Consider the following 27,306-nt stretch of genomic DNA (forward strand, 5'->3'; position numbering starts at 1 on the left):
TTTTTCCCTACGTTTTTGAGCTCACTGCAGAGGCCTTTCTCAAGAGATGAGATTCTCCAACGCCTTTTACAACGAGCACGAAACGTCAAAGAAAGAAAGAAGAGGAACATGCGGTGACAACCCAAAAATCTATTACAATAACAAACAACAGTGAAAGTCTCAAACATTATAATATTATAAATCATTGTACCATTAAAGAATTGGATAATTAATACAAATATTGGAATATGTAAATTTTCTTTCTCGGACAATGAAAATGCAAGGCAACACCTACATTCTGGCTGACAAGAACACTGTATGTAGAGTGAAAGGATCGAAGAAGAAGGATAGATACACGTGAGAAATGGAGGGGGGGTGTTTGAGTTCTACAGAAGGCCGCGGTGACATATATTATGTAATATACGATTTAAAATGGAGGTAATCAATGTTAATTCAAATTTAGGACTAACAATTTTTCAGTCAATGCTTTAAGTATCTATTACCTACGTGTTTTTAGAACGCATTCGTTGTTGTCAGTTTTAATAACAATATTATTTTTGTTCACTAACTGATAAACATATTATGTCCATACACCAACAGTGTTATTTATATCGAAAAATAATGTAATTAACTAGCTATTGAAAAATATAGAAATAAACTTATATCTCAAATTAGAATTAACTAAATGAATAATTTCATTGCAAACGATTTAGAACAACCCACTTTCGTGGTGTCTGTATTCGCTATAAGTCAAAAACTACCACATTATTGTGCAGTAGGTACACTAAAATAATCTAATAAGAATATTATTTTTAGACGGAGCTCAAAAAAAGTGGTAGATTGAGAAAAAATGTGATAAATAATGAACAATTTACAATAAATATCAAATGGAGGCATATTAAACTGTCTTGTGCATATTATACAGCTTGTGATTTCTCGGTTCTTTCCTATTCTCGAGAATTCTCAAGAAATTTTTATTGAAGGTACAAAGATTATTGTTAATTTTATTGTCTGTGTCTCCGGGAAAAATTTTCACCCATGAAGAAATTCAAAACTCAGATCATGATTCCTCAAGAAATAAGAATCCTAAAATTCCTAGAAAAAATAATCTCGAGAAACGAGACACGACTTATCTCATTATTTCTTGAGAATTCTTGAGACGAGAAATCTCGGTCACTAGCTCTACGTGCACAACTGTTAATAGTTTTCTATCATTAAGAGAGCGCGATATTATGTGTGATTGATTATTTAATTTGAACTCAATGCAGAAACTGACTTCTACTAAATATATTAATTTATTTCATATAAGAAATTATACCATAGTGGTTTTACTGCTTAAAGTAGCTCCGTCATCATTACTGGAAATACCCTGTTGGTTCGGGTTTCCCTGTTGATCCAAGGGAGTCTTAGAAGACTTTCCCTTTTTCTTTAATGGGAAACCGAATATCTTCTTTTTACTGGGGCTCGAGGAGGGTTCTTCCATGATGGGTTGGATGAAAGAATTCGGACTGAACGAGTTCTTCGGACTGTACTGTTCAGAGTTGGGACTTTGGGACGGAGTGTAAGCTTCAGAATTGCTAGGACTGTATCTAGATGACAGAGTACTGGAGTGATCGTCGTATTTAGAAGGCACGTACAACGGTACCGGTGGGGGTTCGGTAGATGGCGGATTAGTTGGTCCGCCAGTCCTTTCTGCGCGTCGCCCGTACTGTTTGGGCTTAGTCTGGCTGATGTATTGGATGTCAGTTGCGGGTCTCGTCAATGTTCCGGATCCGCTGTCGTCGTTTGATCCCGAAGAAATTATCTCTTCCTCGCCGGGGTTCCAGAGTTTTTCTGGAAATTCGCCATTAGGATGTTTCTCATCGAGAGGTTCATTTGTGCGGTAGATTTTTTCATAGCTTCTCTTCTTCTTGGATAAAGAGGGGTGATCAGGAGGGGCATTTTTGCTTTTTTCAATCGGTTCGAAATTCGGTTGGTCTAACTCAACCTTGGGCATCATGAACGTCGACACTTCACGTGGCGGATAATCAAATGTGTTCGGGTCTTCGTTGTCATAGCTCGGCGATTCGTATCCTTGTTTTTTGATCAAATACGGATCGCTTTGCTGTCTCGTGAAGTCTGGTTCTTTTGTGCTATCGTCGCTCTTGTAGGTGTCGGTCAGGTTGGCTAATGACATCGCTCGGAGATTGGCACGCGAGTTTACACGTGATTTAGGAGTGAGAGTGTCCATGTTCCATTTGCGCTTAGTTTGACCATCTTTATCTTTTTTGATGCAGCAGAACCAAATGCATAGCAAGATTAGGAATATCGGCATGACTACAACGGCGATTATGGCCCATGTCAACCCCGCCTGACGGGATGAGTACTCCTGCTCCCCTAAAGCAGCAAAATGTTTGTTAATTTGATAAACACACTAAATACATAAAATATCAATAAGAAATCCATATCGATATACATGCAATACAACTACAGCGGATAGGTAAACGTCTAATTGGTCAGAAAATTGTATGAATGAGGTGTTTATTATGAGGTAATAAAACATTTAATTATCATTACAAACAGCTAGCGTACATGTTTTGAAAATTATGTCAGAAAGAGAGGGTGTATTCTGCTATAGCTATCTGCCTCAAACCTTGGCAAATGACAGTGGCGTAGTAATTTGAATTTTTTTTATTATTATTTTTGCATTAAAAAGATTTATTACTACAGTCATAACAATTTAATATATTTGAACGTAGTTTATAATATACACTGTAGGTAGGTAGTAGTGCAAGGCGTGATCCTTGAAAATAAATCTAAGAACACACTAGATATATTAATAATTATTGTTTACTCTGTACTACAAGAAGTGTGAAGTTTGCTACAAATGAATTTGCAATATTATGAAATGCCTTGTAGCTAATTTAATTAACCCATTGCAGAAAATATTTAAAAGTAGAAAAAAGTGGACCAACAGCTAGATTTAATTTTGCAGTAAATTTGACGTGAGTTTACTAAAACTGATTTTTTTGTTGTACTATAGATCTACCATCGTAAGTTGGCGGCCGGTCGAATTTGAAACTAAAATTGTCTATCGAGGATAAATTTGTTACAAATGCCATTTAATTTTACAACATGTTTGGATTGCATAATATTTGTACAGAAATCTACTACCAATAAAAAATTATAAATTACCATTTTTTTGTTAGTTATGGTAATATTCTCAATGTCATACTAGCGCCCTCCCTGAAACGGCAATTTATGATGGTAGATCTATAGTATGTTTAATTTCAATATATTTCAAAAACTAGTTATTGAAACATTTTAATTCATAATTCTGTAGGGATATTTGTGAAATTTAAAAAAAATACTTAAAAATATGTATATTATTTTTACCAAGAACAAGCGGCACCAAATTGACACCGATTGTCTCCAATGGCTTAATTAGAAAGCTTGGAAACGTCATTTTAGTGTAATTTATTTATTGTTTCCCTAATATAATCTGGTTATAACCATATAGTGAAATTATGTATTATCTACATATATAATAATGAAAGTTTGATGTTTTAGAATGGACATAGTTTCGATATGACAACCAAAATAACTTTATAGTGCCTGTACATGTGTATAGATTTACTGTGTATTTTATTGTATTGCGATAATAACAGTTTACATGTAAAAGTGCTGACTGTCTCGCCAATCTCATTCTTCAAGAGTAAGCGAGACGCGATGTTGTCATTTTATGGTACTATTTGATAGGTCGTGAAAATTGGTTAACCTCAAAATGAGTCTGTGCAGTGTGGTTCATTTTTGTTCCGGCATGTTCGCCACTATCGTTATATTTAAGCTCTATTGCCATAGAGGAAGGTTTTCTTCAACATTTTTGGTGTGTAAGTCATTATAAAAATTGTTATAGTATTTTTAATAACTTACTCAAGCATTCTGTGTAACCATACACCGGGATATCCCAGCGTCCCTCGGGTAGGCAGGTTCTCCGCATGTCTCCCACCAGCACAAAGCCCTGACTGCATTCAAAGGTCACCTTCGTCCCTGGTACGAAGAAGAAGTTACTTTTTCTGCCGAATCGAGGTGTCTCCAGAACGCCGCAGCTGATGATGCGCTTTTTATTTGACTCCTTTATATTCATCTAATGCAAAACAAACAATAATTGCATTAAGATTAAACACTACTATTTTTATGGGGCTGTGTGTCAACATGCAATTTTCAAATGTTTGTATGGTTTTATTGGTGTTATTGGGTGTCAACGTCAAGTCGAACTTGTTAGTTGTTAGTAGTGTTGAAGTTAGTTTGTTTAATTGGTAATATGTATTGTTTTGGTGCTGTCATCTGGCATACAAATCTGTAACTATATAAGTTATGATGATATCTTTATACAGTTGATCTCGGTTATTACGATCACGGAAATAGCGAGATCTCGGATGTAATGAGGAAACACTCGTTGACATTTTAGTTTATGATTTTCTCCATACATTTATTCACTTTTATAACGAGCTACTTCTCAGCTATACCGAGCAAAACTGTTAATGTGTCGATCATTTAAAAACAACCTTTTCGACCCTTGGCAATAAAATCCGACCGGGCAGTTAACTAGACCGATGCCGCCGGGACCGGATTACGTTTATGACACTAGTTAAGTGTTTAAGTAGGTACCTCATTAGTGTTTTCGCCGACAACATTGAAAAAGTATCCACGCATATGGTTGAAATTGCATGTAAAAAATCCAAGCTTTGTGAAGTCAGTAGGTACCTACCAGCGCCGGCGGCTCAGCGCTTCATTACAATAAACAACTTCTTTTGTAGTTTATGAATGCCATGCTTGTTTCGGGAATTTTTACGATGGTTTTCAAATTTTTTATTTTATAAGCTTAAATAGAATGTGGCGTGAAAAATGTTATATAATGATATAACGAGTGAGGCTTATAACGAGCAAATTCAGTCGGTCCCATCTTCCTCGTAATAATCAAGTTCGACTGTAGTTGGAATAGATCTGCAGAAAGTCAATATGGTTATACAAAATAATTTTTATACTATTTACCACAGAGTCATAATAATTCTTGGTGAAATGCGCCATGTCCCGATTCAAACTCATCCCGTAATCGTATCGGCACTGGTACGAGTCTCCGCAGAGCTCCGTAGCCTTATTGATGTCAATGGTCCTGTTTGACGGGATGAAGTCTATTGGGTTCTTCATAAATTGCGCCTGGAACGTCGCATTAGAGTAGTAGGAAGCCGTGCGACCAAATTCTCGAGTGAATAAGGCCGCACCCTTTCCCTCTTCCGCTCTGTCTGATAATGCCCCTGGAAATAAAACACGCCTCATTAGAATAATTAAACCAACCATAGACCTTGGAGTATACTAGAGGAAGCCTTAGGAATGTTTTGTATTATATCACTTGATAACATTTCCGAAACATTTAAAAATACGTGGGAAATGGGTTGCCTTCTGGGTGAGGGTGTAATAAGGTTTAAATCTCGAATATGGATAAACATGAGATAAACTTAAACACATATTAAAGAATAATATATTATTTTCAATAGTTATCTCTGTATAATTGTATGTATTAAAGTTTGCCACGTAAACAAAACATGAATTCAATATTGGTAGTATTTTGAGGACACTCGGCGCACTTTGTCATTCTTGAGTTTTATAGCATAACCATCATAAAATAATAAACCGAAACTGGCTTCAAAATCTTTGTCCATGGCGACTGGCTTTCATATTTCTATCCTATTAATCTGTTCTTTGGGTTGCACACATGCCATAGATTCGCCATTGCTAACATATATTTTTTTTAAACTGGCAGTAAGTAGTTACTTACAGTATTTTCCGAATTGTGAGTGTGCGCTATCGAAATTTCCCAAGTTCACTGAAGCAACGGTTCCATCAGGTCTGACGAAGTCATCATTTGGATCCCATGACCAGTTACCAAACAAGCCTCGAGTTTTATTCTGAAATCAAGACCATTTCAAATTAGGCAAAAATACTGATGAACCAAATTCACTTGTGTTGACAGTGGCACAGTCTGTTTTATAATGATAATGAACTAGTGCTCGAAATGGACCGAAACACAGCTCCGGTTAGTGAAATCTTCGAGACTACTGCTCCGTCTCGTGGAAAATTTTTAAATGGCACTTCAGTTCGGGAATTATTATGAATATTATTACATTTATTTTTTAATAAAGTTTAAAAAGAAACTTTACAATATGTAGTACACACTTATTTCTACAAACGATAATAAGATTTTGTGTTGTTTTGTTACAGAGTTGTAGTGTGATCTTAATATAACATAAATTCTGATTAATGAGAGATTTGTACTATTCCATAGGATTTGGGTTAGTAATCCAAAAATTGCCTTCCGCCATCTTCAACGTCTATGGATATTGCATGATATTACTAATTTATCTAACAAAACGGTCATCAATAATACACTATTTATAAGTACAAACAATGACGTCCCATGGAGGTAGACAAGGCATGCATCGCTAGGTACGTAGTGACACATACCTGTTATCAACAAACTTTTGTTGGTTTCTGTAAATATTAAATAAAAAAAACGGGCCGAACCGCTACCCTGATCTCTATAAACAATTGAATAAAACACCTGATCTGGTTCCCTGCTCAACTACGTTAATATTTTATTCATGAGTAAAGGCCTTCCTCCGGTGCGTGAAAATCACTTACTGGGCGGAGGTGTAATTAAAATAAATTTTAAAGTATAAATGATGATGGATGAAAGAGATAATTTTAAGACTAAATATAATATATAAAATATAAGTATTCAAATCTAGTAAATTTTTCCGCGCATTGCGCAATGTTAAAATCTCGCGTGCCTGCGTCGAGGTGGTCCTCGTGATTCGCCAAATCAAAAAGATCATCCGATCGGATTTGGCCAATCACGAGAGTCCTTTTTACTGGTCGGCGTGGGTCCAGGGAATTTCAAAAAAAAAGTCAGTAAGCGTCCCTTAAAAAATGTGTACGGACCTGCGACTCTAATTGTAAAAACTAAATATATAAAACTGTAAAAAAGACTACAAAATAACCTTGTCCAACTAAAGATTAAAATATATAACACTAAGACCCGTACAAGAAAAACTTCGTGGTTTTATTTAATTTAACAAACATAAATATATCCTTTTTTTTGTGAATCCGGGGTTCGATGGACACCTGAACTAGCCGCTGGAACCCCGAACAACTTAGTAGGTATATAAGGTATGTATAATAATAAAACATTTTAATGTTTTTGGAAAATAAATTATTGAACGCTCCGGTTCATAAAGTTTCCTATTTCGCGCGCTATAATGAACCAAATCTAGTTTGTTTATAGTTTAAAAAGCGGGAATACATTATTTATGAATGGCTATTATTTGTTGTTCATTTTTCCTCAGCTCTGTGAAAATAAGGACTTTTGTATAGCCGTATAGCTATGTATGTTGTCAATAAATGGTTCCTTACTATGTAAGTCCACGGTAGGAAAACTCTCGCCGTCATGAATCCTTCGTTCTCGACCACTTCCACTCCAGCGCCAGACTGGAACATCATGATGACTTCTGACTGATTCAGAATGTAAGTGGGCGTGTATACTGTGACTCCTGCAAACAGTATAAAGGAGCGATTCTTTTAGTATAGGTAAATAGAATGACGTTTTCTGTCAATTCAGAGATTTATAATATTTCTACTTTCAATTAAAACATGAGTTATTGGGTTCAGATTAGTGTTAGAAGAATTCCATTTTACAATAGTACTTATATTCGGTAAATATGCCACAGATGCCTTCATGACATTTTATAACTTTCTTTTTAGACCAAACCAAACCTAACCTACCCCAACCTAATATAACTTAATATAATCTTAATTTGTGAAAATAATGCATCAAAATGTATGAAAATTTCAAATTTTAAATTGACAATTATTGGATCGAAAAGCATCTGCGCCGACAGAAAAAGGTATTTAATATAATTGTCTACATAGAATAAACTATTTTCGTTAAAAGAAAAATATAAAAGGTCATGCGGGCATCTGCGGCACAATTACTTACCTTAAATTCAACTGAATAGTTTTTCTAGACTAACAACTCCTGGATATTGCAAAAGTTCCAACTGTCGCCTGAAAATTTAGAAGCTGCTGAACTTTTTTGATCCCTGCATGCAATGTTGCAACTTATACGATAATACATGTTTACACGTGGATTCTCTTGTTATGGCCACGATAATACGTACTGTCAGCAATAAATCCATGCACGTGTAAACGAGGTATAATACTGTGCACAGTAAGAAAATGTATGTGGAAACATGTATTATCCTGCAGTTGGCAAGATTGCGTGCCTGAATCAAACAAGTTTGGAAGCTTCCGAATTCTGATGATTTATTACGCGCAAGTAAGATCTGCACCTGGGCAGTAGAACGATAATGGCGAACCAGCCGGTAAAAAAACGAACTACTTATTTGAGGTTAACCGATTTTCAATACGTCCTGTCAAATAGTAGAATAAAATGACAACATCGCGTCTTGCTTACTCTTGAAGAATGAGATTGGAGAGACAGTCAGCACTTATATGTGTAAACAGTTATTGTCCCGATAGTTTAAAATAAGCACTATTGCTGACAGTAATTCCATGCATGTGTACAGGCGCTATAATAGAATGGTAATAGATAATCCCTAAAAACTAACCCGGGAAATGCTGTATTTTGAGTGAATTTCTATCGAAGTAGATTCTCTTGCCATCAGCAAAGACGTCCAAATGATACCGCCATTGGGAATGTTTTGGTCTCACGCGGACCTCAATAACTGCTGAACTGTTGCCCACGGCAACCACAGATGTCAGTTGAGTGGCCATGACAGGTCCATAGAGGTTACGAGGGAGTTGCTCAAACCTTCCTTGCACGTCAAGCTTTATGCTTGGAGCATCTGTGCGGACAAGCACGAATTCTCCTAGAAAATAATGAAAATATAATATTAGTTTATTGTTAGAAATTAGAAATTGAAAACATTTTTAGTAGATACCTGGGACTTTAATACAGTATACTTGACACACTTTGATATGTATGTTTTGTTGTCAAAACAAAACAATAGAACGATAATGATAGTCAGCATTTCCTCAATCATAACTAGATCTGTAGGGTCTGTTATGATTTGTTAATTGCAACAGTATCTCTTGTAATATATGTACAGTACACTCTCAGTAATCCGCCGCTCAATTATCCGACAACTACTATAATCCGCCGTTATTTTTACTAGTTGAAAGCACAAAATCAAGCTCTATAATTCGGCAGTATTCGATTTTAAAATTCAATAGTCTGCCGCGTACAAGTATACAACGCAGATGAGACGGGTTTATTTTGGAAACTTCTCCTTCGTAAAATGTATGTTCATCGGGAAGAAAGTAATGTACCAGGGAGGAAAGTGCCCAAGGACCGCATCACAATTATGCCGTGCTCCAATGCAACTGTGACACACGAACTGAAGCTTTTGTTCATAGGGAAAGCCAGGAATCTTAAGCCATTCAAGAATATCTGCCTCACTGAGCAACTGGTTGTGTCCAGTGATTTACTGTTTAATATTTAGTTAATAAACTTATGTACTTTATAAATATGTATAATTTAGTAAATAATAAAATAATAAAAAATATTTTTACAAAATACCTGTTTTAATTTTTCCCATAGTTATATGTATGCACTATAATCCGCCGCATTCACTAATTGGACACTTGTCTGGTTTTTGGGGTGGCGGATTACTGAGAGAGTACTGCATATCTTTTGAAAGAATCATATTTTTCTTTATTCTTAAGATTGTCATGAAAAATCGTGTCTCAACACCCTGCGTTTTTTTTGTTTTCTCTTAATAAATTAATGTAAATTTGATGGTTTGATTGAACAAAATGATGTCACCTTTTCCGTTGAAAGTGTATTCAGTATCATCAAAGGTGACAATGTGAGGATCTCCAAAGATTGCGGCAACACCTGGGGGCTGGTAGGAGACGCAATCCTGAGTCGGACGTCGCTCAAATCTGGAAATTTAAGATTGAATATCAGTAATAAGATTTTTTGATGACCCCACGATGGCCGCGTGGCTTGAGCATTGACCTATAGCGGCGTGGGTCCCAGGTTCTAATACTGGGTCTGGCAAGTACACATATTGTTTTTCAATTTGTGTATGAGTCAGATTATGGACCTAATAGGTTGAGTAAGTGGCTGACATCCAATTCTCGTAAAAACAAAATCTGTTAATACAAACCTCCACTCTGCGGAGGTCAATATGATCCTATTAGGATCGGACATGGTCGAAAAAAAAAAAGAATAAGATTTTTTAACTGTTTGTTGCCAAGAAATTGAATACTCGATTGATCACGTCTTATTTTTATAAAATTTTGTATTGTAGAGGCAAAATTATCTGTAAACACTAAGCACGTTCCTGGAAAGTTGACCGTAAAGTGAAAATGCCAAATTAACAATCATTACTTTCCACACAATTTCAAAGGAACAATTCTAATTTTAGGAAAAAAAAAGGATCTCAAAGTTTTTGGTGAAAATTGCATTATTACGTGTTCTTCATCGGGATCAAGTACTGTCGAACAAGATCTTCTTGTCAACGTGTCAAAACTGTGAACCAATAAGCCCCTTCTGTTTTTAACCACACTACGACTTATCATCAACGAGTATCATCATTATCGACGAGTTGTCCACCTGTTAAAGCTGTGAACTAACAAGCCCCTCCTGTTTAGTTAATCGCACTTAGGCTCTAGCAACTTCCGGTTATTGCCTAGATATTCTTGTCGAACAGTAGGATGTTCATTTTGTGATCAAAATCAAAAAGCTTTTTGACAAATCCTTCGAGGTTAACTATCGGCCAATTAATTAATTCTTGTCATTTGTCATATGTCGAATTTTACAATAAAAGTGTTCATGACTGCATTCTGCATCCAGTCCAAATATTTCCATCTCAAATGTAGCCAGCATTCTTTATGCATTGGTATATATTTTACGAGCACTCAAAAATAATGCTATTCAAAATGAATCGTAGCTAATTTAATCATTATTGTTAAAAAAAACTCATTATGTAGGTATCAGCTTCACTTCCATATTTATAATAAAGACTGTATCTCCATAGAAGAAGATTTCTCTTCAACAAGTTCTACAATTAATGTTATATCGTGTTATAATAAGCAAAATAAATTGGTACCTGTAAGTCTCGCAGCCGACAGCCTGCTCTTCTTGCCACATGCAACATTGATAGTAAGGAATTTGATCGTGGAACCAATGGGACAGCGTCGGCACCTAGAAATATTATGGTAACATTATTACACTTTACAAGAGTACGGAATGCACAATAAGTGAGGATATTATGTTATATTTTGTTCTATAAAGTTTTATCATCCATTGTTGAAAAGTGCTTGCTGCAGATGCATGGATGGAGGTTAACGATGAGTGATTGAAAAAAATGTAATACAAGTGAATAACCACCAATTCAAAATAGAATTCATTACCTAATTACAACATATGTTGTAAATGTCTCTATTCACATAATTACGTAGATGGCTGTGTCTTCAGTTTGAATAATTTTCAGATTGATTTTGTCTATTTTAATTGGACTGTCGAATATATAGTACAGTTGCAATTCATTTAACACAACTTAAATTACTTTAACAATGTATCTTATCTATAAATTCTTGTAGGTTTATAAAAATTTTATCTTGCAATCTATAACTAATTCACTAATTCAAGTGTAAAATAAATATACATACGCAATGAAATGTAATATAATCTTATCAATTCGCACCCGGAGAATAATAGTGACACAACTCGAAAAACTTGTTTTTGCAGGAAAGCAGTTTGAATATTTTATTTTGGTGTATTAAATCAGTTTTTTTTTTAAATTTACACACTTGGCACACTTGAGTCATCTCATTTTGAATGTTATCCGCAATAACAATGGCGCAATGATCATTGTGCCACTACTTCTGCTTGAATTCAAGTAAAATGTTATAATATGATAATGATAAAAATGCTTTTAATGCCACCATTATATTTTTAAGAATTATGCCGCTATTTGTGCGGATAGAAATGATATCTTGGAACATTTCTGCATACTTAACCCAAAAATGACAAATTTGGACTTGTGCCACTATTATTCCCCGGGTGCGAATTGAACTTATGAATGATATCGAATTGTTACCTTCAAAATATTACAAATTTACAGTACCATTACCATAATATGCGTACCTCATCAATTAAGACAAATGATAATCATGCATTCACGTTATGGCGCTTGGGTATAAAACCATAGTCACAAACACAAAAGACAACTCTTGAGAGGCACCAGTAAATTCTCAATCCATGCCAGTATATTTTCAACAACTTGGTAGATGACAAAAAGCCCCCATGGAAGGCATAGGCCATAGAATGTGCACAGGTCTCAACAACACGCTTAGTAGTTTGGATTTTTTTAAATTCTCATAAAGGACAAGGATTTAGTTCTTATTTATCCATATTATATGCACAACGTGTATGTCTGCAGCATATATGCGGTATAGACCTATAAACCATAATAGCTCACCTTATTGGCTTCATTCCATGGCAGGAAACCAAGATTATGGGAGCGGTGAGGTCTGGATCCAGACTGTTGATCGTAGGACATCATGAGGTAGTGATACTTGTCATAGCAGCATTGTTGACCGGATCCTTCCAAACTGAAAAAATAGATAATAAATCATTATCATCAGCCTGAGTCCTGCCCACAAGCTTCTTCTATATCAATCAGTCCATAGTTTTTTCCAGTCACATATTTTCTCGGAATTTAATTAACTTGTCGATCAAGCGAATTTTAAGGTGGCCGATTAGTGGATTTTAATACATGCCTGAATCTGTAGCGGTCCAGTTACTCATTTGTTGAGTAACATAATTATAAATTTAATATTTTATAACAAAATTATATTTATTTTACGATTTAAAACAATGAGATGGACGCTTTGTAAGGGGGCACGCACATCATACAATCTATCGAATTGGACCGTTTTAGAAGGCTGGGTCATGTACTCAGTCATGCACGACAAAGAAACTGACATTCGAGAAGCCTTAAGGTAAACGAAGACCTGGTCGATCTCATATAAGATGGACGGATAGTGTTGGATTTAAAGACCTTGAGCATCTCAAACTGGAGGGATGCGGCTTCGGACAGACCTGGATGGAAAAAGTTGGTGGAGGAGGCCAACACCCACATATTTTTTTATGTTTAGGGCCTCTAAATGTCTTAATCCAGCTCTGAATTGTTTGTATTTGCCACAATAGACGTGGTTATTGACCTGCTCGATTTGAATGCCATCGATTACCTGTATCCATTTCCATTCTTATGATGCTAGGCCTCCTATTGAGGGCTCGACTATCTTTTATTTTCTCTATACGTAAAAACATAATTCGAAATCAAATATAGAATTAATTCGATATTGAAGGGACCAGAATTTATAAATGAAAATAGAATTACGAACTATGGTACGAGGGTGGGTCAATAATTCCTTAGAAAAAAGCATTAAAACAGTTTTTATTTTTGTATTTTTTTTTTATTTCTCAACATAATCTCCTTGGAGCTCAATACACTTGGTTAGACGTTTCTCAATTTTTTTTAAACCGTCAGAAAAATAAGTTTTCGGAAGGTCCTCAAAATAAGCATTTGTCCGATCGATGACTTCTTCATTTGAAAAAAAACGTTGTCCACTTAGCCATTTTTTTAAGTTTGGGAAAAGGAAAAAGTCACTGGGGGCTAAATCTGGCGAATACGGTGGGTGGTCGACAAATTCGAACTTCAATTCTTCAATTTTAGCCATTGATCGTAAACATGTGTGAACACGGGCATTGTCCTGATGAAAGAGGATTTTTTTCCTGTTTAAATGAGGCCGTTTTTCTTCAATTTTGTTTTTTAGCTGGTCCAATAAAGATGCATAATAATCCCCTGTTATTTTTTTTCCTTTTTCCAAATAGTCAACGAAAATAATTTCACGTGCATCCCAAAATACAGTAGCCATAACCTTACCAGCTGATTTTACGGTTTTCGCCTTCTTTGGACATGGTTTGCCTTCGCAATCCACTGCTTTGACTGTTCTTTCGTCTCGGGAGTATAGTGGTGTATCCATGTTTCATCTACAGTCACAAAGCGACGAAAAAATTCATCCGGATTGCGTTGCATGAGCGACAACAGGGCTTTAGAGGCCACTACCCTATTGCGTTTATTGTCGACTGTGAGCAAACGCGCCACCCATCTTGCAGAAATATTTTTCATGCCCAATTTGTCATGTAAAATAGAAATGACGCTACCTTTTGAGATCCCTGTAACCTCAATTATCTCACTCAACTTTAATCTTCGGTCACTTAACACCATATCGTGGATTTTATTGATCATTTCTGGTGTAGTCACCTCTACAGGACGTCCTGAGCGTGGTTTATCCTTTGTTGATGTACGACCACGTTTAAATTCATTTAACCAGTTATAAATAGTTGCAAGTGAAGGAGCAGATATGCCGTGAACTAAATCCAACTCATTTTTTATTTCCTTTGCTGTTAACCCTTTTATATTAAAATGTTTAATAACAGCTCTAAACTCAATTTTCTCCATTTTCCATTTTTCCATTTTCCACAAGCAAATTTTTTTTTTAAATGTACGAGAAACACACAACAACCCGACCAATCTGATTGAAACTTCGCAGCATACTGAATTGGTAGTGCCGCTGCATGAAAACAAACCGCTTACAGTACTAGTCGCGCCACCTGTCGGCTTTTCTAAGGACTTATTGACCCACCCTCGTATGAAAAAGCTCATGAGAAACAATAAAAAGGATAAATAATAAAATTGAAATCGGATACCTATTGAAATTATTAGGGTTATCTGGGCTTATTTAAAATTCGAATTTCTGCAAAACATTTAGAATTGAATTAATAAGGTTTTAAAAATGAAATTGAAAAATTAACAGCCATATATAAAGAATTAAGAAGGTTCTTACCTTGGGGTTCCACTCCTCACACAATGCACAGCTTCCTTGTGGTAGAAACACTTTGGATTGGCATCTTTGTCACAATCAAAGTCAGGCAAGAAACGGCCTCGGTCCAGCAAGGCGTGCTCCAAGGTACACGGGCACAGCGGAATGTCTGCCGCAAAGTTTTTGTAGAAACGATCGGTCGTCAGCCAGTTATTGCACATTCGCTCCGGCCAGTTCTTCCCGTACATCTTCTCCCATTGTGGCCCGAAGTACCATGCCAGGGGAATTGGTCTACTCCAGAGGACTCTGTAAAACACCAAATTAAGGGTTAATCATTATTAAATTGTATACAGTCGAACTTGGTTATTACGAGGAAGATGGGACCGACTAAATTTTCTCGTTATAATCATTACTCATTATATCGTTGTATAACATTTTTCATGCCACATTCTATTTAAGCATAGAACATAAAAAATCTGAAAACCATCGTAAAAATCCCCGAAACAAGCATGGCATTCATAAATTACAAAAGAAGTTGTTTATTGTAATGAAGTGCTGACCGGCGGCACTGGTAGGTACCTACTGACTTCACAAAGCTTGAATTTTTTGCACGCAATTTCAACAATATACGTGGATACTTTTTCAATGTTGTCGGCGAAAACACCAATTAGGTACTTAGACACTTGACGGGTGGATAAACTCTTAAATGTAATAAATATAGGCAAAATAAAATTGGACGTAGCGCTATTTGTACCTCATTTTTAAATTTATTCCGCATAAGGCACATATTTCCGTGGCACTGTCATGATTTTACCAGATGCTACAGCATGGGAGACGCCCTTTTCAATATTGAACGTTCCCTTATTGGTCGGCGAAAACACCAATTAGGTACTTAGACACTTGACTAGTGTCATAGACGTAATCCGATCCTGGCGGCATCGATCTAATTAACTGCCTGGTCGGATTTTATTGCTTAGGGTCGAAAATGTTGTTTTTAAACGATCGACACATTAACAGTTTTGCTCGGTATACCCGAGAAGAAGCTCGTTATAAAAGTGAATAAATGTATGGAGAAAATCATAATATAAACAAAATGTCAATGAATGTTTCCTCATTACATCCGAGATCTCGCTATTTCCGTGATCGTAATAACCGAGTTCGACTATATATGTTATTAGCCATTGATTTCTCATATAGGATATGTATTTTATCTAAATTTGCATAGGTTTGATGCGTTTATAGTTTTTGGTTTTTTCTAAGGCAATCAGGGCCATTTATTATTCAGCCTATTGGTATTGGTGACTCACTGGGAGGGAGTGATTCGCAGACAATGATGTTTTATGTTGCTAAAGTGCAGATAAGTCAAAACTGAAAGTGGGTTCTGTCCAATTTTGCTAATGTAGGCGTCTCCATTAGTACAGTGAAATTTTTCTAACCTCCTTGACATTAGCAAAATGCTATGATATGCATTGCAGGTACATAATCATGTCCCCCACAAGGGGGGGGGGGGGGGCTGACAGGGCTCTAGCCTGGGGGCCCGGTGTGGCGGATCGACCAGCCAAGTGAGATAAACACACACCACAAAATTGCACTAATAGTAAAAAAAAAATTACGGCACTGTTTCACTTCCGGCATACTAACTTTTAAAAATATGTAGTTGTGCAATGCAATTTTTGATTATTGACAACTGTAGATCGCCATACTGTCTTTAACTTTAGAGATAGGTAGGGGGGCCCGCCGAAGATTCTAGTCTAAGGGCCCGCTTTAAGATGTGGGGGCCATGTACATAATATACTAATTTGTACAGTTTGGAGACACATGATGAATTCAGTGACTTACGGAGTTATTGGAAGCCCAGTACTGTCTATCGGGTTGGTCAAATTGATTTGTATAAATCCAAACTGCATATCATTGGTAAAGATGTTATCCCTGAGTCTGTATTCTGCTGGTGATATCGTGTAAACTCCGTCGTTTCTGATATCATCCACCAAGACATCAATGAACTGAAGTTCTGGCCTGGTCTTCGTTTCTCTGTATCCCCAGACGGAAATCCTCAACTGAGCCTGCCGATTGATGGTCAAGTTATAGCTGTTCCAGCTGATTTTGATCTGAGCTGGATTTCGTTCGTGGACATCGTTGGTTTCGAAGAAGATCTTTTCAGTGGCGGTTGCAGGAGTTTCTGTGAAAATTCAAATATAACATCGGTAAAGCTATATTGTACTGCCCCGCTAAGTAAACAGACAGTGTTTTAGAGAAATGGTAACCCAAGTTTTAAACTACTATTTCTCTTATATTATGTAAAATTCTTGGATTGTTTTGACATAATCTCTAACCTACATAATAATAACCAATAGCCAAACATAATTGATAAGCCATTCATCTAAAAATTACTAGTTAATTTTGTCATATTATTTAAATAGGACACCGTAGCTTAATTGGTAAAGAAAATTGGCACAAAACCAGTGGTTACAGATTCAAGTCCCGTCGGGTGTAAAGAAGATTTTTTCTGGTAAATGTTTATCTGGTTAAATGTAAATCACCCACGGTGGCCGCGCGGATTAAGCGTTGGACAATAATGCCGTGGGTCCAGGTTCGAATCCTGGGTCTGGCAAGTACACACATATTGTTTTTCAATTTGCGTCTGTCAGGGTATGGACCTAATAGGTTGAGCAATTCTCGTAAAAAACAAAATCTGTTAATACAAACCTCCACTCTGTGGAGGCCCATATGATCCTATTAGGATCGGACATGGTCGAAAAAAAGAAGTTTTCAAATTAAGTTCAATATAAAGAATGTTACATTCTTAAATCTTGTAAATTATTCGTTGAATAAAAGAAATAATTTATTAAGATATATTGTTTGCTTTTCAATAAATGTTAAAATAATTATTGTTTTAAAATATTGTTATAAAAATATATTGTATTATGAAAAATGATTATAAAAATATATTGTATTATGACGTGTTCAACTAGAAATTATTGTTTTCAATTGCTGATAGAGAGCTGAACACAATGTGTATAAAATCTTTGATAAAAATCTGCTAATCGTACCAACAAAGTATTTTCCTTTCCATTTATAGGTCTCCGTATTCACAGCAACTTCAAATCGTACGTAGCCTTCAGCCATGAGCGGCGGCTGGACGCACACTGCTCTGTTTCTGTCCATGACCTTTCCGATGACATCTTCGGTGTCGAAGCGGCAGTTGATTCTGTCGGTGAGATCAAACGCAAAGCAGGGTCCGGTGATGTTGACTATAGTTCCGCCCAGCATGTTACCACTCTCCGGGGCGAATACAAGCGGCAAATTGGCACCATCTGTGAACAATTATTAAAAGTTTAGCTCACTGTTAACGGTAAAGTTCGTATGACATATGAGTCAAAAAGGACATGCAGGTACCAATATTCTTTAATATCAAAAACAATATTTATATTTTTTAAATGTACAAATTTAATAATATCTTATTAGATTTTATTATTTTTGGTGTAATTTAAAAAAAATTACAAATATCTTCTATGGTTTTCATTGCTAATAAATTACTTCATAACTCAGATTGCATCTTGACATAATTGAATTTGATCAATATTATTTATTATAAAAGTAAGAATATTTTTGTTTGATTTCCTTTTTCTACTTGGCCGCAACTGACATCTACATATAAAAAAACAAAGTTTGTTTTCCTGCTAATTCGAATTTTGAATTTTCTTGACTTGATTTTGGATTCCATTTTAATTTGATGTTCTTTTATTTGACTTATCTGTCAGAATTATTTTAATTTTATTAATTATGTAGTATAAATTTTTATATTGTACAATGTAATTATTATTGTTTTGTTAAGTAAAGTAAATGCATGTATATCAATTAATGAAGCGACCTCTTGCGAAGCTGGGTACTTCAGTTAGTATGAAATATAAACCAAACGTTCATGTAAGTTTTAATAACAACGTAATATAATATATTCAAAGTTCAAATCATTTTATTATTTCATAAATGGCAGGGCCTTTGGTTCCCATTTGAATCCCGTTACTGGCTTGAAGTTAGATATTTTTATTATATGTATTTAATCCAGAACATGACGTATCCAATGAATTGAACTGTGACTAATAGCTATTCCTGGTAATGATAGTCTGTTAACAAAATTCCCATTCTCTGAAGACCCATATGCTCTCTTTGCACCTAAATGTTTAAATAAAATAATGATGATAATATGTATGCGTACCAATGTCTTTGTTACAGCTACCAAGTAATATCTTCTCGTCTATTCTGAATATGTGTCTTCCGGTTATGTTATTTCCCCATCCTCTCAGTGTTAGATCTCTCAAGACAGAGTTCTGCGAGTATGGACTGTATTCGAAACTCTGAGTACCGTTGCCTGCGTTGAATCCAATCTGAAATCACAACATCGCAATGGTTAGGTTACCTACAACCATTTAGTAGCAAGACGTTTAATTGACATATTGGTTAACATACGAAAAGTGCACAATATAAATTTAATAATGAATTTAAATTTGAAATAAATTAATGGTTGTCCTATCACTAGGAAATTGAAAATATTCAAGCAAAAGTTTTTAGAGCATTATACTACCTACCGTAATAACAGAGTCTTCGAACTTTTTGTAGTATAACATTTCATGGTGTTCTTGAATGTTTCTAGTAAATTTGAAATGGTAGCTATAGAAAAGTGGCTGCTTGGTATCACGTTTTTCTATGGCCACATACTTACAATTATTTGAGATTTTTTTATGCTTGCTCATCTAAATATTTTTATTAATTGTGCATAAATTTGTTTACGCTTGTTACACTCATGCAAGGAATTTTTATTATTTTAATCAATAAATCTCAAAGTATAAAATAATATAAATTTCTTACTAGTAATTTATAAGTTGTCCGCTGAGTGAGGGCGCATTTTGATCATTCAATACTTTTTATATTGTGATGAGCTTAGTTCTAAACTCGAACACCGGACAATTTATGATGGTATATCACTATAGTAACATTTTTCAGCTTCATTTACATATTATAAAATCTCAATATCCATTTTTTTTCTTTTTTTCTTCAATACCTTATATCTACATAATTATTACTTATATAGGTATTGCATTAGCCACACAAGTCCAAAGAAGTAGGAAGACTTACGTAAGCTGGTACTCCTCCTTCTCCTCCAGTGGTGTCACCGCCAGCTTCCGTGTGACTGCTCCACTGAAGTTCAGCGTAATTGAAGATGGCATACGTGAACACTTCATCAGTGGCCAGGACCAATTGGAAAGAGTTTGTCTGAAAAATTCAAAACGTTAAATATTTAAGTGTTTGAGACAATTATATCCTTATTAACATAACATGACCTAACCTAGGGACCTATGGCAACAAAAAGTTGTACATTTTATTAATGCAGTGAAGTATCAAAAATAATAAGAAGAATGCTTATTCTTACTACTAAACTGTATAACCAAAATCAGAGACAAGTTATGATAAAAATGTAAGTTTACCAACACATCTGATACAACTGTGAAGTGGACTGATAGCTAGATTTTTTTTTAAATAAGTACCTACCTATATTTTCTGAGGTTTTTCAAAGTTTATCTTTAATATTGATGACTGCCAATAGTCTATCTATTCTATATTCAACCGAATTCCTCCATTTCTCACGTGGCTGCAGTAACCCCACCCCACTCGCAAATACAGTCCACTGTTTCTCTCCTAACTATTGAAGTTTTTTAAGCAAAGTTCTTAAAGGTTAAATCTTGAGTGACTGCATTTGATATTAATACACAAGATCTGCATTTGATATTAATACACAAGATCTGCATTTGATATTAATACACAAGATCTGCATTTGATATTAATACACAAGATCTGCATTTGATATTAATACACAGGATCTGCATTTGATATTAATACACAAGATCTGCATTTGATATTAATACACAAGATCTGCATTTGATATTAATACACAAGATCTGCATTTGATATTAATACACAAGATCTGCATTTGATATTAATACACAAGATCTGCATTTGATATTAATACACAAGATCTGCATTTGATATTAATACACAAGATCTGCATTTGATATTAATACACAAGATCTGCATTTGATATTAATACACAAGATCCAGGTCTCAGTTACATTGTATATTACATACAGCTTCGTTGAATCCTTCTGATAGAAAAGCTTTATATCACATTGGGTCTAAGAAAATGGAAGACAAGATAGCACTATTGAAAACAAATATTTTCACTTTCGGAGTAATATAGTGCAAAACGATCCTCTCCAAGTTACTAGTTCAACAGTCTAAATAAACAGTGTACCTAGGGATTCTAATACCGAATGAAAATGTCAATACCAGTTTTTCGGTATTTCTTATTGAATACCGGTATTTCTTAAACATTAAAAAAACAGAAATAGGTGCTTATCACTAAAAATATAGCTATTAAAATCTTTTATTAGCATTATTATTGTATAGCAAAAACCTAACCTACCTACATTTATTATGTTGACATTTAAAAATATGTATTGATCATAATTGTAGAACTAGTGATTTTTTTACAAATAATTTGAATATATTGATAATTTTTACAAAAGCCCTCAAAATTTCATCAAGTGCAAATAAGTCCGGCTGCAGGAAAAGCTTCTTAAATTCAACGCTTGTACAGTCATCAATAATTATAGAATAATTGAACATTTTCATCACGGATGTTTTCTATTTCAAAATAACATTATGATAATTCATCGCGACAATTACTTATATATATTATAATATATTTGATGAAATTTGTTTTATTATTTTTTCACCTCTGTTGGATTCACTCAATCTATTTTGCATTTTAGCAACACATAACTTATAATTCATTTTCAAAAACGTAAACGAGTGTGCTTTCTTAATACCGAAAATTCCGGTATTTTGGATTTTTAAAACCGGTATTTCGGTATTGATAAATACTGGAATACCGGTTTTGAAATACCGGTATTGCAATCCCTAAGTGTACCCATTTCATAATTATTATTGGTGAATGATTACGAAATATGTATGAAATTCACCTATAACCGTTTTTTATCCCTGAGACATGACCTACCCAATAATGGTGTCATAACATACATATCTGGGAATAACAGTTATATGAAATATCACTATATCTACATAATATTATTATAGAGTTACTTACTTTATAAAGGGCATTGTCAATTCCTCCAGCAAATGACATATTTTTCCAAGTTACAATAACAGCATGCTTGGGATCGAAGCTGTCGGCTCCGATGACTCCCTTCCGGATGTCCCAGGTCAGTCTCTCCTTCATCTCCACTCCCAACTGGTCGGTTCTTCCCTGGAGATCTCTTTCCATCCTGAAATAGACTCCGGGTCTCCTTTGGTCATAATCGTCGACACGAACGGATCCGATTCTGCACTTGCTGAAGAAGATCCCAATGAATGCAGGATCAGCTTGGGCTGGCCAGTCTTTTACCGGGAATGTCAGGGGATACGTGTAGTGGCTGGGAGGGTCGCTGAACTCCAAATATCCATGCATCGACACCTGAAATATAATATTTGTTATTTTATTGTATCTATTATAATGTAAAGAATTTTAAGTAAGTACCAATTGAACAGGGACTGATGACGGGAAGCGATGGATAGGTCTTGTGTTAGATAGCAACAGATGTGGTCGATTTAACAGCTGTATCACTTGGGAATGGGAAACCACTGCAGTCCCAAAGATAATTAATAATATCTGACCATGTCCCATCCTAATAGGATCATATGGGCCTCCACAGAGTCGAGGTTTGTATTAACAGATTTTGCTTTTTACGAGAAATGGATGTCAGCCACTTGCTCAACCTATCAGGTCCATATCCTGACTCACACACAAATTGAAAAACAATATGTGTATTTGCCAGACCTAGGATTCGAACCTGGGACCCACGGCGTTATAGTCGAACGCTTAAGCCGCGCGGCCACCTTGGGTGCAAATTTTGAAGCAAATTGAAAAAAATATTGAAGCAGATATGGAATTTAAATTAGATTTAATGGTAGGTATATATCTTGTTAGTAATGTATCCATACTACACATTTCTTAGATATTGTAGTCACGAAAGGATGATAAAAAGTACTGTGAGTATAAAAAAATGTGGCGGCATTTTGTCTAGGGACGTCACTGCAGTCCTACAACATAATATGCCGCTGTTTAGAGCAGTTGCACCGAAGAACAAAGAAGCGACGATGGTTTCCAACCTTTGATAGGAGTGGAATCATAAGGATGAGAAGAATCATGTATTCTCTCATTAGTTAGGCAGAGGTTTCAAAAGTTTTAATTTTAGTTTTTTTACAACGTTTTTATTAGCTCGTATTCTTGTTTGTCCAGTGGTTGTTTGTCCAGTACAAATCTTACAATCGATTTTTAACTAACTTTCCGACTAGCTAGACATTTGAAACTTTTAGAATATATCAGAACACGATGCCAATGCATTTTTTTAATACTTTTAGCCATATTTAAGCAGAATTGAATTCATTTTCAGTTAATTCTGTTTTGTATGGAAAGTTATTTCAGAAAAATCCATAAAATGTAAAAGACTATTATTGGTTGCTAAGTGGGTGGTCCTAGTAACTAAATCATTAATATATACGTCCGTTACTATGGAAATCAAAATGAAATGTCAAAATGACATTTCAGTATTCTATATTTGTTTGTTTTTTATTTACTTCATATCAAGTACAAGTTTGAGCATATTAAGCATAATAATTTAAATTTAAAAACGTATATAAAAGGTTCTTTTTATCTTGTAATTATTTAAAATTAGTTTAAAGTTTTCACTTACTCGGGTGTAATTGTATCTGAAACCATAGAACGGCAATTGGAAGTTGAAATTCTTGTGAATCTGAGGCGTAGATGAGTGGATATTTCCTTGATAGTCTCCCAAGTCTTCGTCGCCTCCTTTGTCATAGAACCAATACATGAGCCGCTGTCTGATGGCTTGGAGACGGGCTTCTGTGATATGGTAAGCTTGGCCGTTGCTGTTGAAATTGATGGTCGGAGCCACACGGCCGTCGATGTTTTCTGAAAATTCAATGGGAAATAATTAATATGGTAGCCATTAATTTGTCCATTTAGGAATGAGGACTGATTTTTAAGTCGAGTGAGATTTAAAGTCAAACCGGATTTGGCGCCGGGACAACTGGACGCCACGCAATTCGAAAATAAATAGACGTTAGGTACTTATACGTACTTAAAAAAATATATTTAATATTATTATATTACGATTTAAATAGTTCGTGAGAATTTAAATATGCACACGTAAATAATGATTTAATCGTGCATATGTTTAAGTTCCAACGAAAAAAGAGTTTTTTATTTTTATATAAAGCCTTAGGCATTGTAATTCTCAATCTGCAATAAAAAAAACATTATGTTAAGAGTAAAATGAATTAAAACTACTAAGTAGTAGATAGAAACTTATTAAGATTCGTCGTCCAATTGTCCTGGCGTCCAGTTGTCCCATTCCCACAGATGGTGTTTCAAAAGTCGTATATAAGATCTGAGACTGCGCATCGTTCACTATAATGTTATTTCAATCCTTTTCTATGGTAGCTATGGAAGTATGGACGTTAAACAAAGAGATGTCGCATAGAGTTGAGACTCTACTGTATAGAAGCATCCTCAAAATTTCTTGGTCTGGCCGAGTGGCAAATGTTGACGTTCTCAAACGTTTGAGAAACTGACCGAGAAGTTATACGTAGTATCAAAACCAGAAAACCTACCTCGACCACATTAGTACTGTAGTACTAAATACTGCACTGTCCAAGAAAAGTTCAACGGTAAACATAGTAGAGAACAACACCGTATTTCGTAGCTTATGAATCTACGATATTGGTACGAGTGCAGCTCCACCGAAGTGTTTCGGGTAGTAGATTAAAAATCAAAAATCACCCTGATGGTGGCCTATCTCCTTTAGAGGATGGCACGATAAGAAAAAGAAATTCGGTTTGATTAGCATCTATACCACTCTGATGGCATGCGACTTCTATCTGATATTTGTTATTAAGTGAAGAGGCGGAGGGTGATGGAGAATTAGTGGTAGAGGACTATATATCCATGTCATGACGCATGAGTAAGTTCTGGAATGATATATCTATGGTATACGAAAATTGATTTGATTTACAAATAATCATTACCATGAGTCCTGGCTTCCTACAACAACTCTCTCCACCTGTCCCTATCTATAGAAGCAGCTTTCCACTTCGGTTCCCCAAGTTATACGTTGTCGATTGACAGCTTCATCTAGCCAGCGAATACTTTGGAATCCTATTGGATTACTCGACATAATTCTATAGACTGGTTAATTATTGTCGTGCATACGGTGCTCGTGACTTAACCAGCGTAGTCTTCAATCTTAATTGATTGAACTCCACTGCAATCTTCGTATATTATAGAGCTTATTATTGTAGCTTTCTCTCCACATGTCCGATTGGCACAGGGGTCGGCAGTTTATCAAGTGAGAAGAGCCAAATTGTCAAGGAGACATCATAACACAGGTACCAGAGAGCCGCATATATTATGTATATGGATTTTTAGGGGAAAAAAATCAAGATTTTTTATTTAAAAAAATTATATGAACAGCGTCTATGCATCGCTTTTGATAGCTTTACTATATCTGGCAAATAGCTACTTATTTTTAATTGAATAAATGATTGTAAATTTTCATCCGTTATTCTACTTCTAAGTTGATTTTTAATTGGTTCATAGATGAGAATGTTTGTTCGCATATATGTAGAGGTAAAGATTGTAAGAATACCAAAAGCTAGTTTTTTTTAACGCGACATATGTTTCAGGCAAACTATTCTTTCTATTGTAGGCAGTTGTTTAATAGCTGTCCACTTGTGCTGAGATATCCAATTGGATTTCTCTTTTTAGAGTTCTTCCAAGCGGCTGGTGAGATCTGTGAATTTGTTGCTCCACAGTTCCTTGCTTTTTAAATCTATTAACTGCATATGGAGTATATAAGAACTCATAAGTTAGAAGGCTGCTTGAGATGAGGTGAAATTGGAGTTTATGTCTGAAGAGCCGCAAACGTCTATGCAAAGAGCTGCTTCTGCCGACACCTGGATTGGCATATAAACAAAGCGGCAAAGTTTTCTTTTAAAAATGTTCCATAATTTGAAATAAATTAAATTATGTTATTTTTCTAAAATGGCGATTCTGTCACGTTGCATAGAATATAAAAAAGATATTAAACAAAGAACATTCTTTGTAAGCATTTGTATTGACCTGGTGAATAATTTCACAATATTTTAAGCAGACGATAGATACCACACCTATGATAACTGATAAGATTAAAAACAAAAAAGATAACAGCGAAAAATATGAAGTCATTATTTTTCCGAGTTTCCTAAACGTTCTCAGGTAGGCGAATAATATAATGTTATGAATGATTCATTTTTATTGTTTGTAACAAAAAAATGACTATAATAGGTATGTGACCAATCATAATACTCAATGAAAGACATTTTTTACGTTCACCATTAATCAACTAAGAAAAACTAGTAATTTTGCTACAACGTACGGACGATAGTACGAGTGAGGGATTGCAATACCGAATGAAAAAATCAATACCGGTTTTTCGGTATTTATTATTTAATAACGGTATTCGTTAAAACGTAAGTACCTACTTATCAGTAAATATAGCAATTACGATCTCTTTAAAAACATTATGGTCTAGAAAAAACCTACCTATCTAAATTTATTATGGTGACATTTAAAAATATGTATTAATCACAATATTGTAGAATTGGTGATTTTTACAAATAATTTGAATATAATAATAATTTCAACTAAAGTCGTCAAAAAAATAAACTCGACTGCAGGAAAAGCTTCTTCGATTCAACACTTGTAATAATAATAATAAGAATAATTGAACGTTTGTCACGGATGTTTTTTATTTCGAAATAATATCAGTAGGTACCTATGTTAATTTATCGAGACAATTTTATAAATGGGTATATTTTTAATGTATTGTGTTCAGCGCTCGGAATGGACAGGAACGCACCGGAGCGCCGTTGTGGTTCGTGGAATTCCAAAATATACCGTTCCGGCTCGTGGATTCATTTAAAATTGCATTGCGGTTCGTTAGATTGAGATAATTATATATGAATGTATCTTTTAAAGTTTTTCTCAAAATTAAAAATTAACGAAGTTATGTTATGCCGGGCGTGCAAGGGTTAAAAATAAAAATTATGACATCCCTAAATTTCTTTCAACCTTCTTATTTTGTGTCGATATGTCCATGCCTAAATGCATTGTCTAAATAACAAGAAACAACCAGCTGCAAGCGTAAATTACTTTATTACCCAAAAAAATGTACCTTGCTGACACTATTTGAAAAC

General features: G+C 35.0%; 1 protein-coding gene across 3 annotated transcripts in view; it reads right to left on the minus strand.

The window, feature by feature from the left end:
* mesh (sushi domain containing 2 mesh) overlaps nt 1–27,306 on the minus strand; it is a 53,918-nt gene that overhangs the window by 4,866 nt on the left and 21,746 nt on the right. For 2 of the 3 annotated variants that reach the window (XM_085960609.1, XM_085960608.1), the window contains exons 2-16: nt 23,745–23,983; nt 22,100–22,465; nt 20,071–20,208; nt 19,154–19,322; nt 17,988–18,251; nt 16,777–17,116; nt 14,962–15,243; nt 12,528–12,660; nt 11,154–11,248; nt 9,863–9,981; nt 8,646–8,906; nt 7,432–7,568; nt 5,798–5,927; nt 5,014–5,276; nt 3,892–4,105 (exon numbers count right to left, since the gene is read on the minus strand). In XM_085960609.1, coding sequence (XP_085816735.1) covers nt 3,892–4,105; nt 5,014–5,276; nt 5,798–5,927; nt 7,432–7,568; nt 8,646–8,906; nt 9,863–9,981; nt 11,154–11,248; nt 12,528–12,660; nt 14,962–15,243; nt 16,777–17,116; nt 17,988–18,251; nt 19,154–19,322; nt 20,071–20,208; nt 22,100–22,465; nt 23,745–23,983 — 3,150 coding nt within the window. Of the gene's footprint in view, nt 1–1,156; nt 2,356–3,891; nt 4,106–5,013; nt 5,277–5,797; nt 5,928–7,431; nt 7,569–8,645; nt 8,907–9,862; nt 9,982–11,153; nt 11,249–12,527; nt 12,661–14,961; nt 15,244–16,776; nt 17,117–17,987; nt 18,252–19,153; nt 19,323–20,070; nt 20,209–22,099; nt 22,466–23,744; nt 23,984–27,306 lie in introns of those variants that run through there. The other variant, XM_085960607.1, reaches the window with a different exon arrangement.

The sequence above is a fragment of the Rhyacophila brunnea genome, unplaced genomic scaffold, assembly GCF_057557595.1.
Source record: "Rhyacophila brunnea isolate RB1 unplaced genomic scaffold, BYU_Rbru_1.0 scaffold_12, whole genome shotgun sequence".
NCBI lineage: Eukaryota > Metazoa > Arthropoda > Insecta > Trichoptera > Rhyacophilidae > Rhyacophila > Rhyacophila brunnea.